Source organism: Pempheris klunzingeri, chromosome 7, assembly GCF_042242105.1.
Source record: "Pempheris klunzingeri isolate RE-2024b chromosome 7, fPemKlu1.hap1, whole genome shotgun sequence".
Classification (NCBI taxonomy): domain Eukaryota; kingdom Metazoa; phylum Chordata; class Actinopteri; order Acropomatiformes; family Pempheridae; genus Pempheris; species Pempheris klunzingeri.
Window position 1 is genome coordinate 23,018,864 of NC_092018.1, and position 12,627 is coordinate 23,031,490.

At 42.3% G+C, this 12,627-nt stretch overlaps 1 protein-coding gene across 1 annotated transcript; it reads right to left on the reverse strand.

The window, feature by feature from the left end:
* Window positions 1-1,316: 1,316 nt before the first annotated feature.
* Window positions 1,317-4,933, reverse strand: fgf17 (fibroblast growth factor 17). The gene is made up of 5 exons (XM_070833891.1): window positions 4,902-4,933; window positions 4,774-4,810; window positions 4,332-4,509; window positions 2,616-2,722; window positions 1,317-1,607 (listed from the first exon to the last, which is right to left on the reverse strand). The coding sequence occupies exons 1-5, from the start codon at window positions 4,931-4,933 to the stop codon at window positions 1,317-1,319; spliced, it is 645 nt and encodes a 214-aa protein (XP_070689992.1).
* Between the last annotated feature and the right edge of the window lie 7,694 nt (window positions 4,934-12,627).

A 12,627-nucleotide genomic window follows, 5' to 3' on the forward strand; every position in this document is an offset into this window, starting at 1 on the left:
GACCTCATTACATTCACAGAAACACAGCCATACTTCCTACAGTCAATGTTAATTCAGACTAAGGCTCATGCCTTCCTTCTTTGCCAAGTTCATTAAGGAGCTGCATTATTTGGCTGAACTCCAAATAGCATTTTGATCCGTAATAACATTGTGTCGGGCCGGGCAACATGCAGATCTAAAACGATTCCGATGTGTGCCGTGAGCATTGGTGCCTGATGAGCTCCATTACTGCTGAGCAGGTTGTTGATTTTGACTTGCACTCATCCCGTCCTGTCCTCGTCCTTTCCAAACTGATATTTCACTTTCAAGCTGGCCTTGAGTAAATTGCAATGATTTATCTTATTCTAATATCTTCTCATCGTTGGCTCTGACAATCCGTTGGCATGCAGCACGTTCAGCATCCTTGCCGTTGCCGTTGGCTTCACCGTAGTTTGCTTCTCGGCAGCTGGAATTATTGTCTGTATTAGCAACATCAACAACAGTTCATTCTTTCCTGACAGCCTCATAGTTTCTATGTGGGCCTACCACTTTTTTTTTTAGAATGCTAGCGACATGGCACTGGAAAAGGCAATGTAGGTCTTTTCGTTCGGTCCAGCATTTTAGTTAAACTATTACAGATTTCCATCAAAGTTTGCTCAGATGTCCTCAGAGGAGGAATCCTCAGTACCTCAGTAGTCCCCCATCTTTTCCTGTAGGGCCACCGTGATCCAAAACTTTGCTTCTTGCCCACAGGTGATATTGATAACACCAAGCTGGGAGGAAGATTTGGTGATGTGGGTAAGCACTGATCCCTCTGACAACGTCAGGTAGGCAACTTTAAGGTGAACTAGCAATGTTTAGCTGAAGCTTACTGAATACTTAATGGTAAACACTTACAACATATGACGTGATATGAAGCTGAATGTCATTTTCCGGTTGGTTAGAGAACAATGTATTTTGACTCCCTGTTCACACATCATGTTAAATTCTACGAGCAGTTTTTGAACCTCGTGAATCTATGTGGCCTCTATCACAGAAGCAGCCACCTGATTTAAAGGTTTAAAGGTAATAAAGTGTCACGTTGTCTTTGTCGTACGGCAGTTGGTCTTAACGTCCCCTCGCCCCTCCCCACCAGTGAACACATACACACAGGGTGATTAAATATAATCCATCTTCTTTACTCTCTTTCAGTATTTACACATGATCATTTTACAGCAATATTACTTTAGATTTATGGCATTTTAACCATCTTTATCTATCAAAAATATACAAAAATAAAATGGCATCTGTTTCTTCCTATATCACAACTGTCATCAGTCCATTTCTGTTGCTGCATATTAGGAAGAGGTACGTGATTTCCTATTCCGCTTTGCTCGACGTGTGGCCGGAAATCGGATGAACTCAAAGTGTTTGCTTTGGTCTGTGTTGGGGAAGGGAGGCGGGCCAGTGTGTAGCCTCTTGATGAAATGGACCTCTCTCTGGTTCTCCCTCGTCCTGGAGGCTTTGATGGGCCTCCCCTTCCTAGTGAAAGCCACATACCAGCCCTCATACTTGGCATTCTGGAAAGCTGTGTAATTGTTCTCCAGGACTATCTCTGTGAAGATACAATCCCTGCTCCGACCATTGGGCTGCGCAAGGAGACACAAAAGGTTTCTTATGTTGAATGTGGACAGACACAGATCACATGGCACACAGATAGAAGCTGTCTGGATACATATATATATATATATATATATAGAAAACCCTTCTTAAAGCAAGACTATATCATTTTTGAAAGAGGAAATAACATATTATTTCTCTCGCAAAGGAGAAGTTGAAGTTTTTAACACGAGACTTATATCGATCATATAAATAAAAATTACTATTATAGGCAGAGTGACAGCGACTCATTTCAGTTGTTTGAAGAACTGAAAGTTTGACTCTTTTGGCCTCATGAGTTCTTATTGCACAGAAGTGCTGAAAAAGAGTACATTGATGTCGACTCGTGTATGGTTACGTAGGTTTACAAGCCTGTCAGACCTGCTGTGTCAGTCTGAGTGTCCTGTTAACTCATAGAGGGGCCGAACAGCAGTCACAGTTTCTAAAATTCTGAACTGTGATGAGAAACAGATTTATGAGCTGTCATGTCGGCCAGATATGTGAATCCTTCTTTTCCATTTCCATGAAGGAAGTAGAGAGTTGACTTATGACCAAAACACAAGCAGTACACGATGGGAGGGTACTTTCCCCTCGCTGCTGTCAGCGATGGCCAATAAGACTGAGCGACTATCATTCAGCCCTCTGCTCTGAGGAGTGCTTTTTTCCAGCACATCATGTCCTGAGGTGACTGACAAGTTATGAGACTACACTGACAATGGACTGAACCTTTAGTGGAGGAGCTACAGTGTAGTGAGATCTGATGAGGCCAGGCAAGGCCTCTGAAGAAAACAGCTCATAAATGGATTTGGATTTTTTTCCATAACTGTGTGTTTCTTTTCCAATTACGTGTTGCCTGGAGACCTTTCTGTCCACTCATAGTTATCTGGTTCTATGGGTACATATGGTAACTGACTCAGATCAATATATGGGTTTGGTATCAGCAACTAACTTAGTCTTATTGTTCCCACATAAAAGAAATCCACAAATGTACGTTGTACCTTTCCAACGAGTTTCCCCTTCCGGTTCATGCAGAGGTATCGCCCACTCTCAGCACCTCTTATCCTCACTCGACTGCCAAAGGTGTCCGTCTCAACAAAGAGGCGAGCTGCCGGAAAAAGAGAGGAGAAAGTCAAGGAGCCGAAGGGGTGAAAAAAAGACAAACAACACAAAACCAAAGTGAGACCACCAGTTTATCGCCCCATAATCTAGTCATAGACATTGAATGGCAAATATTATTTAGACAAGGCAAAGCTTTAATGAAGCTTTTATTGTCATTCTCTCAGTGGAGACGGCTGAGTCAGGCAAGCCTCCTAAAATTATACCTCTCGCAAATGATTAAACAAATGTTATCACTACACATTAAAGAGCTCTATTGGAAGCAGAATATACATTCTCAATTGAGTTTGTCAATTGTATGCCCACAGTCAATTATGGCCATTGCGCATCACAACAGCCTTGTGTATTGGGGCTATAGAGACAAAGGACTTGTCCTAATCAGCCGCTAATTCGCCAGACGACGGCTTCATGGATACAGCAGGGAGGCCGAATTAACATACAGGCCTGAAAACAGCTCACAGAGGGAGGGACGAGCAGGAGGTGAAACTGCTGGTTGTGCCTGAGGACATTGGTCCCCAACAGGGGTTTTGTGGCTCTACAGTCGGGACCAGAAAACTGCATTCCATCCAAGGCTTCCACTTAATTCCTTTGAAGAATCCCTCTAACACAACCTCCCTTAACATTTGTCATTTATTGCAGGTCAATCTTTGTTTACCAAGAGCTGGTATTTGTGCAGAAATCACAATTTACTACAGGTTGGACTGCAGATTTTACACACTGAGGTTGAGGTTGAATTAAGGTGAGCTCTGTCACACCGGAGATGCTGACTGGCCAAGAATCCTCTTTTTTTTTTTTTTTTTTAATGAATGTAACAAAAAACTTTGTACGTCTACCATTACATATAAGTCACAGAGCAGGGCGTCTGATTTTCTGAGAACCAACTGGCCAGTAAATAACATTTACTGTGGTTTCCTCAAAGACTCCTCTGACTCTGTCCACCGTGTGATAAAAAGCTTTTTAACCGCTTTCCCAACTCGCACACAAAGATGATGGCTGGAAACGACAGATCTATTTTCTCAATTTGTACAGCATGAACCAACATTTTCAAACGTGTTGTTAGTTATAGTGTGTGTGTGTGTGTGTGTGTGTGTGTGTGTGTGTGTGTGTGTGTGTGTGTGAGTATAAATATATATTCATGTTATTTGCCAGTGTTGTGTGTTTTTGTAAACTATGATATGTACATTTGTTGATTGTACACAAAGAGCAAGAACATGCCACTTCTGCCCACTCGGATTCAACAAATACCACGGCAGCTTCAGAAACTTAACTTCTTAAAATCTTAAACTAATGTTATTATATTTTTTTTATCTCTACTATTTCAAGAGGTTTATGTGGAAACACCCTCAGAAGTGTTCCTTCAACCACCATCACAGATCTATGGTGTTTATTTGACAGAAAACAGGATGCACAGCTCTGAGGCTGCAGAGTAAGAATGAAACTTCTCCTCTGTCTTGTCCTGTCCGTGCAATGAGCACAGACCCTCTAATCCTGCAAACTGCTGAAGGATCCCTCGGTATACGGGATGTAAGGGGAAAAGCAAATGGAAACATAGCCAAATGTCCACCTGCGTTAACAGCAGGCCTCGAGTCAGCTCTTACCGTACGTATTTCCATCCTCAGCTGTGGCGGTGACCCTTTTGCCCTGAATCTGGACGTGTTTCCCGCTGGTGCGGCTGTAGAGCTGGTAAACCCTGACCTGTCTGCGGCTGAGCTGGTCCGTCACTGCGCCCTGCGTCCTCACATACTGGTTAAAATTAGGAGACGGGTGATTCTCCCCCTTTTTTTTTGCAAAGGGAAAAATAAAATACATAATTTTTTTCTTTCTAATCTGGGATACAGTAATGTATGGCTAATTTTGTATAACCACCAAAACAGATTGTAGCAAATCCAATAGTGCCCTACAGCTACTAGACCAGATGAAGTATATCTGCTCAAACTCGATTGCGGTTTTCAGAGTAGTTATTATTGAAGTTATTACAACTTTTATCTGAACTTTTTACTATTCTTTTTAAACTTCCTGTCAAATGTTCTGGTCACTTACCTGAGCATGGCACCACAGCACGAAGAAATGAAATGATCTGCAGAAGCGACAGTAAAAATAAAGTTATTATAAAGAAGTTATTTAAGAGGCAGCCATACAATCGTACGATCTCTCAGTCATCATCTTACATGTAAATGCAGCGCTGGTTTAGTCCATACATTCTCCTTTTTATTTCATCCGATCAAGAAGCGAGAGTCCCGAGGCAGAGGAATCCCAGAAGGATGCGGCAGTCAGATCCAGCGGCGCTCCCACACTGTTGGATGTGCGCTCCTGACCTGTCCATCCACACGGGTCCGTCTCACACAGCCTCTGATATAACCAGCTCCTAGTTAATTCCCCTCACATTTATCAAAAACCTGATCCAGACGACTGAGTGGGGAAGAGCTCTTCAAAAGACGCGCGCAGCACATCAAAAGCAGATACATCCATTCTAAAACGCTCCTCGGGTCTGTCTTGACATCACTTGGGTGGTGGTGGTGGTGGTGGGAGGGGGGGATGTGAGGGACCTCGGGATCGGTGCGGGTCTGCTTGGGTTAATTCCTGGTTTTGAAAAGCCCTCTGCCTCACCGGGGTCAGGCTGCTCACTGGTTAAATGTTGGAGGACAAAGTCCCTCCCTGAAACCTTTCTATTGTGGGTGGGCAAAGCAGCACGACCTCTAATGATGATTTAATAGGGGAGACGCAGATGTGCAGAAAAAAAAGGAAAAAAAAGGAAATTTACATTCTTCCACAGAAAATACAACAACAAAGCCCCAAGACAAAAGTAATAATTCAAAATCTAAATCCTACAGTTAAATTATCCAAAAAAACAAAAAAAAACTGCCTTGAGAGTTTTAGCTCTGATGTCACTCAAGTTTGCTTGCTTTTAATGTAGCTCATTACTGCAGCATTGTATTTAAAAGAGAGCAGCTAATGGCACCTTATGGGTGTGGCAATCAGGTGTTAAAGAGACCACTGCCCACCCACCCCCCCCCTCCCCCCCCCCCCCCCCCCCCCCCCCCCCCCCCCCAGCCTCCACTACACTTCCCTTTTATCTTATGTTAATTGGTCACACTCCCGGCTCATGTAAAAGGAGGCCAAAAACAAATCATACAGACAAAAGGCCTGTTTCATCTTCACATAATAAGCAATCAACATCCCAAGATGAGCAGGAAGACGGTTCATTTACAGAGAAGAGAAGAGAAAGGAACCAAACAGAGGAAAAGAGAGGAGAAGACAGAGGGAGAGAAGCATAGTGGATAAAAATCGGTCTATATTTTGCTAGCTGCTGAGTCCAGATGGGGCATAGTTTGAGTCTACGAGCAACAACGTAACATGAGGCTTTGAGTGCCTTCACATTTTACCTTTCTCTTGACCCCACCACCACCCCTGTCGAGGGCAATTAAGTGATAAAATGCAGCAGTTAGGCATCTCTGACATGTTGATCTGCTTGTGGCCGGCTGACAGGAGCCGGCGGGAGTTGATTCCTCCCCGTCGATGTCACTTCTTACTGTAAGTCACTGTCAGCCAATCAATCCATCAATCAGTTCTCCTCTTGTATCACAACAATCAATATTGTTTTAGTCAGAACCCTAAACAGAACGCAGTGTTGTGAGCGAGGTGTGCTGAGAGAGCAGGTCATGATTTAACTGAGCGCTGCATGGAACCAGCTCTGTGTGTGTGCCTGGTATTTCAGTGTTTGCATGAGGGAGACGTCGTCCATGGAGTCGGTCCACAATGGCGTCATGGCCCCGTAGGATGACGCAGTGACAAACTTCCCATCACCCACAGAAATGTGCGTGTCAGTGCCGTCCAAAGAGAACGTGAAGAGTACGGTCATGTCTGATGCAACGGTAAACTTAATGACTCTGATTCATTCGTTGACTGATCTTTGCATCAGCCTTTATATGAGGATGGATAAAAATGAAAGCCGAGATCAGAAATCTACCCATAAGAATGAATAAATCAGTGGGAAAAAAAAGAAAGAAACCGTAGCAATGGTGAAATTACTATGCACTGCACTTTACACATGAAAAATATGTATAATGTTCCAATCTCCATATCTTACTACTTTGGCCATATGTACAATATACAACACATTTCTGTGCATTTTTGTGTTAGCAGGAAGATGTAATAAATGATGTGTGCACTACTGAGCACAGACTGTATAAAAGAAGTGGATGTGGCTTACGGGTCTGAAAAGTGAAGCCAATGCGAAAGTGCCTTAAACCCACTTTCTTTGTAATGACCGACAGTGAGCGACCGGCTCCAAAGAAGTCCGATAGAATGGAAGTCTATGAAAGAGTGTGTCTACTTCTCACTTAATTTATTACCTCATTAAACATTTTAATATGAGTTTGTGGTCTTAGTCGCTAGTTTCAAGTCTTCGTCAATACAGCATGATGTTCGTTTTGAAAATCGTGGTCCTATTTAGAGTAAAATGGGCGAATAAAACGGGCTGTGCTTAAAGACGAGGCTGCCCTCTGACTGACCACAGATCCACAAATCAGTGGGTCCGCTTCTTATGTACAGTCCATGCTAACGAGTTGCAGTTTCAGAACACTACCACCAATGGGTGTGCTTCACAGCAGAAAGCACAGGTGTAATTAATCCCATTGACAAAGGCGCATAGTCACCAGAGTCATTATAGTGAAGCAGCAGCCTGCAGTGTTATTAATTACACCTGTGATTGTGACCTGCTGTGGTTAAGAGGGAACTCTTCTGCACCTACCGTGCTTGCATGGATTCTCTCCGGGTACTCCGACTTCCTCCCGCATTCCAAAGACATGCAGGTTAATAGTAGTAATAGTACGTCGCCTCATATTTCACATGTTTGTATCACCTCTGCAATGCTACACATATCACTGTAACATGTATATCCCCAAACTAACTGTGTGCTGAACACTGATCTATAGAACTGGAGTTACATCGTAGTAACTTATTAACGTTATCTCTCTGTAACTGTTTACTCAATGGGAGAATACCATTGATCAATGGCTGTCTTCATATTCATTAATCCATGTGCTACACAGAGTTTTGTGTTGAGCAAAGACTATTTCCTATTGCTGTCTAAGACGTATTCTGCTAAATGTAGAAACATGGCTGTGCAAGATTACCTCTCCAGTCAGAGGTTGCACGGGCTAACAAAGACATTTTTTATTTGATGGCAGAGTTGGCTGTGGGCGTAGAGTGCTTTTGCAGTAGCTGCTGTCATCACTGTGGAATTCGCAGATCTCTGGCTGTGCTGTGTTGTCAGCGAGATGTTTAGGGAATGGAATACAGGAAGGAGAAAAAGAGTAAATAGTGTCTCATGAAATGCCACTTGTCAGCTCTCCTACTTCCACTTTGAGCGCATAAATACACTGTCAGACACCTATTAACAAGTTAGGGAACAAGAGTGAAATGCGTTCATTTACCGTGCTCAAAACGAATCAACTTTTATTTTTCTCATTTGAATATTTTCCTGTCGCCCTTTTATTCCATTTCCAGTGCTCGTCCATGACAGCAGGCCCCAGCTCCTCTTGTGGTATCATCATTACTCATAAGTTCAGTATCAGCGTTGTGTAACTTGTGTCATACACTGATTAACAACATTTACCCCATTATGTAGATAGAAAACATGATCCATAACCCTAACCCTAACCACACTACTGCACACCCTAACCCTGACCCCAATCCACCTATCTGTTTCAGGTTTCACCTTTCCCTCACTCATAAACAAGACCTAGAGAAAACTCCTTCAGTCGTGGAAGCATCTCGTTCCTAAAGGGGTTATTTGTTGGAATGTCTTTACTCAAAATCCTCTTTGTTCTGTCAGCAGCAGGTTCTAAGGTTGACAGTGATGGCTGGCATGTCTGGCCATCCAACACTTCCATCTAGGTCAACATGCTATCGCGACACCGCCGGCCTGAATGCCATCACATTTGGTATGTGTATTCAGGGTCCCCAGAGAGGTTCCCTTAAAAACAACATCATCAGATTTCTAAAAAAGAATCTGTGGATATTGGATAATCAAACAGGCTGTCAAATGCTTCAGTTTTTTGCTGAGCACATTCATGCTTCCAAGGGGCTGAAATATTGTAAGTCTAGTGGTCCCAAGGCCTTCAAAAATCTAAACGCCTATTCGACTGATTGCCATGAAATCCATCCATCCATTGTCTGTACTGCTTATCCGTCAGGGTCGGGGGGGAGCTGGAGCCAATCCCAGCTGACTTCTGGTCGCCAGCCGATCACAGGGCCTTGATTGCCATCATCAGGTCAAAATGTGTCTAATATTTTGGGTTATGACCAAATACCTGCAACATTAATGACATTCCCATCAGCCTCAGCTGTACTTTTGATAGACACTTCTTTGTCTTTTATAATTAAAAAAACAAAAGGTTGTAAATTACAACACCTATGGCAATTACAGGTGCATTTTTGGACCTCAGTCCAACAGACATCCAAACTGTGTGTCTTCGCTGACAGTTCGAGCTGTTTGCCCTCATGTGAGTGTCAAATATATTTATTTTCCCTTGGATTTGCACCTGTATTTGAAGTTTCATCATCTGTGGTCATCAATGCAGCTGATCAAACATCGCTGGGTGATGGATGCCATTTGTGATTTTTTTTCCGGGTTCGTTACAATAAAGAATACTGCCAATGCAAGAGTGTCTATCAGCAGACCGTAAGCATTCAGCGATAGATTGTGACTTAACAGACAATTATTTAATGAAAAATCATGGGAATATAACTACAATCTGTTTCACTGAATAATAAGATTCAGTCAAAGGCAGGAAATGTTAAGGTTTGGGCTATGACTTTGTGGTTATTAGATTAAGTGCAAATTATAGCTCATTTTTGCCCCTCATTGGGGGCCTCCTCGTGGGCTAATCAAGCCATGGAGAGTACCACAAGGTTCTAAAACTGCTAAAAGTTTGAAAAAAAATTCTTTACACTCTCAGTCATTTTTTAAATAAGAATTCTAGTTGTGGAGAGGCAAATGCACCTCCGATTTATTTTCTTAGATGTATTGTAAGTAATAAAATTTCTATGAAGATGTACAATGTATTTTTCTTTATATTGGTGATCGTAGTGGGTGTTAAGGTGGAAATATATAGTACAGTACATATAAATGTGTCTATGAAAATAAATTACACCAGGGATACAAATAGTCTTGTTATTAACAGGGAGGGAGAAATAACTGCTTTGCAGACTTTTGAGTGGTTGCCAAATTTTCAAAACAGAGAAACCCATTTCCCATACAGCTCGGGCCTTCCTCGGGGCTACTGTAGCTCCAGTGACAAGTGAAAGGAGAACTGGTGGTCTCCAAACAGCTCTGACCACATCGTAAAAATCTCTGCCATAAAGAGCAACTGGCCACTCTTTCTGACCCTGCAAAAATAGAGGCAAGGGTTCAGAAAGTGGGTGGTCCCCTTTATGTATGATCAAAAGAAGAGAAAAGTAAAAAAGAAAAAGAAAAAAGGAGGAGGATTCACTTGGACGAGCAGCCTGCTCCTCATCAGCAGCAGCAGGGCTCTTCTGCACCCAAACCCACAATCAGGTCAGTCTTCAGTGCTCTCAGTTGACTGATTCAGCAGCCTGGGAATTCTACACTCGAAATGTGAACATAACAGCGATTTGTGAATGTAGTTTGGATATGTTTTTATCTAGATGAACACTCAAATTATACTTTGAGGGGTGAAAATGTACAACTCTGTGCTTATTAGAAAAGCTGCTGACCCTTAGGTATCGCCCTGCCATTTGCAAGCTGACCATTTGAGCTTGCCAAATTTGACACAGCTGACGCAGGCAATAAATTTGAACTAGTTTCCCCACCCCCTTTATCCATAATGAGTGCTGTCCTGCAAAGCCTTTGAACACACACACACACACACACACACACACACACACACACACACACACACACCAGCAATCCTAATGTGATCATCATGGAATAAAGCTGTATTATATGATGAAAGACACAAGCAATCTATAAAATCGGAAATTCGAAGACGTGCAGAAATGTGTGTACTGATATCTAAAATTGTAACGTCGCAGGTCAGACTGATGTGTGTGAATAACTAAAGACAATATGTAAGAGCTAATAGGTGACAGACAACGTTGTCAGGGTGACCAGACTGTGCAAATCCCCCTGAGTCCCCGAGCGCTGGGATGTCCGACAGGTGATACTCAAGTTGCTGATCCATGATTAACACTCGTCAGTTGCAGACGGGCTCTGACTGCTTCATCTGCAGGCCAAGAAGCTGGGAACATGTCAGACTTCAAAACTAATAAAGTGACTCACACAAGTGCCCTTCTCAGAGCCACAGACACAGAGAGACGCGGAGGGTCGGGTGTGTGTGTGTGTGTGTGTGTGTGTGTGTGGGGGGGGTTACAAGGAGTGGTGGTAATTAAAATAGCCAAACTTCCAGCTACACCAAGGCTACAGAGTCAGACAGAGCCCAGCATCTGTGTTATTTTTAAGGAGCAAAATGTCACTGAGCAATGAACATGCTCAAGGCGCATATCTAACAGGGTTAGATGCAAGGTCACACTAAAGCCCGATCGCTGTCTGAAGACAGACGCTGTTGTAAATGGTAGTGACACACATGCATCTGCTTTGAAGTCGTAACCGAAGCTGCTGAGAAATTAATTGTTCGTTTTTTTATTGATTGAACTGGTATGTGCACATGTACTTGCTCTTAAGACAAGAATAAAGTACTTCTACTTCTTTATGGCTATTCAACAGATTCAACATTTAAAGGCATTTAAATCCTCCACATCCCTCGGTTCAGTTTATTCACAAAACTGTGTGTGCACATATGTAGGGCAGACATGTCAGCTGGCAGGCTGAATGTTAGAACAGAGGATGATACCGGTCAGAGACCTGCATAAGACCCTGAGGCAGCTGGTGACGTGAGAGGATTGTCCACCAACTACTGTTGTTATAAGTTGCTGTTGAAATGCCAGTAAAAAATAGTCTAATCTAAAACATGATGATGTTGTAGTTATCAGAATATTCATTTTGCATTCACTTTATTGTCATTATATATTTCATGTTAGTTGATTTCGATATATCTAAACATCACATTAATACAGGCATTATGATTTTCAGTTCAAATGAGTGTTTGGACCACTTGTTATATATATATATATATATATATTGTTCGTACCTATGAGAAAATTCTAAATATGAAAAAACTGATCAATGCTACAAATTCTCTAGAACGATTTTTAATCTGATTGTACGTTCTTGCATTAGGTCCACTGTCGATATATAACTAAATGTTAAACATTAGCCATTTCTTGACCACTGAGAGCTGGACAAAGAGACTGGATGAAGCCCCTAAGAAGAACTCGTGAAGTTGCAGCTTTGCACACTTCCCTCACAACACCTGAACAAACCTCAGTGCTTTGAGAATGGACTGATAGCTAGGGTTAGGTTAAGGTCCTTAGCTAACAAACTACAACGTGAGTTTCACAGTTATGAAACTGCTAGGAGGTGTATTTTTGCAGATAGGCTAGCTATTAGGTTATTTCCATCTGGTCTTGGTACTAAGCTAAACAGGTCCTGAACCAAATTGGCATTGATCCTCTCACTTAAGTCCGTAATTCCCAAAATAATCAGATTCATTTGTAATACATGTTTTACTTTGTTGATTAGGCCACATTAGTTGCAGCCTGCAATATCCTCACACAAACTGAAAGGTACTCTTGAGAGTCTGTGGAAAAAAGCATGCGAACAATTTGACCTCTGAACACTTGCATTGGGAAACTGACCATTTATTAGAAATTAGTTATGGATAGGAAAACATGTGACCTCCTGCTCCCAGAGGACACATCGGGCCATTATATTTGACTGGTTTGGGATTTCAAGGACTCATTGGTAACCAT

Excerpts from the sequence above, each read along its gene's own strand:
- fgf17 (XM_070833891.1), bottom strand. The coding sequence starts at position 4,933 with ATGTATGGACTAAACCAGCGCTGCATTTACAT. Across the intron at positions 4,510-4,773 it reads TGCTGTGGTGCCATGCTCAG|GGGGAGAATCACCCGTCTCC; the intron begins GTAAGTGACCAG and ends GCAAAAAAAAAG. Across the intron at positions 1,608-2,615 it reads AGGGGAAACTCGTTGGAAAG|CCCAATGGTCGGAGCAGGGA; the intron begins GTACAACGTACA and ends CTCCTTGCGCAG.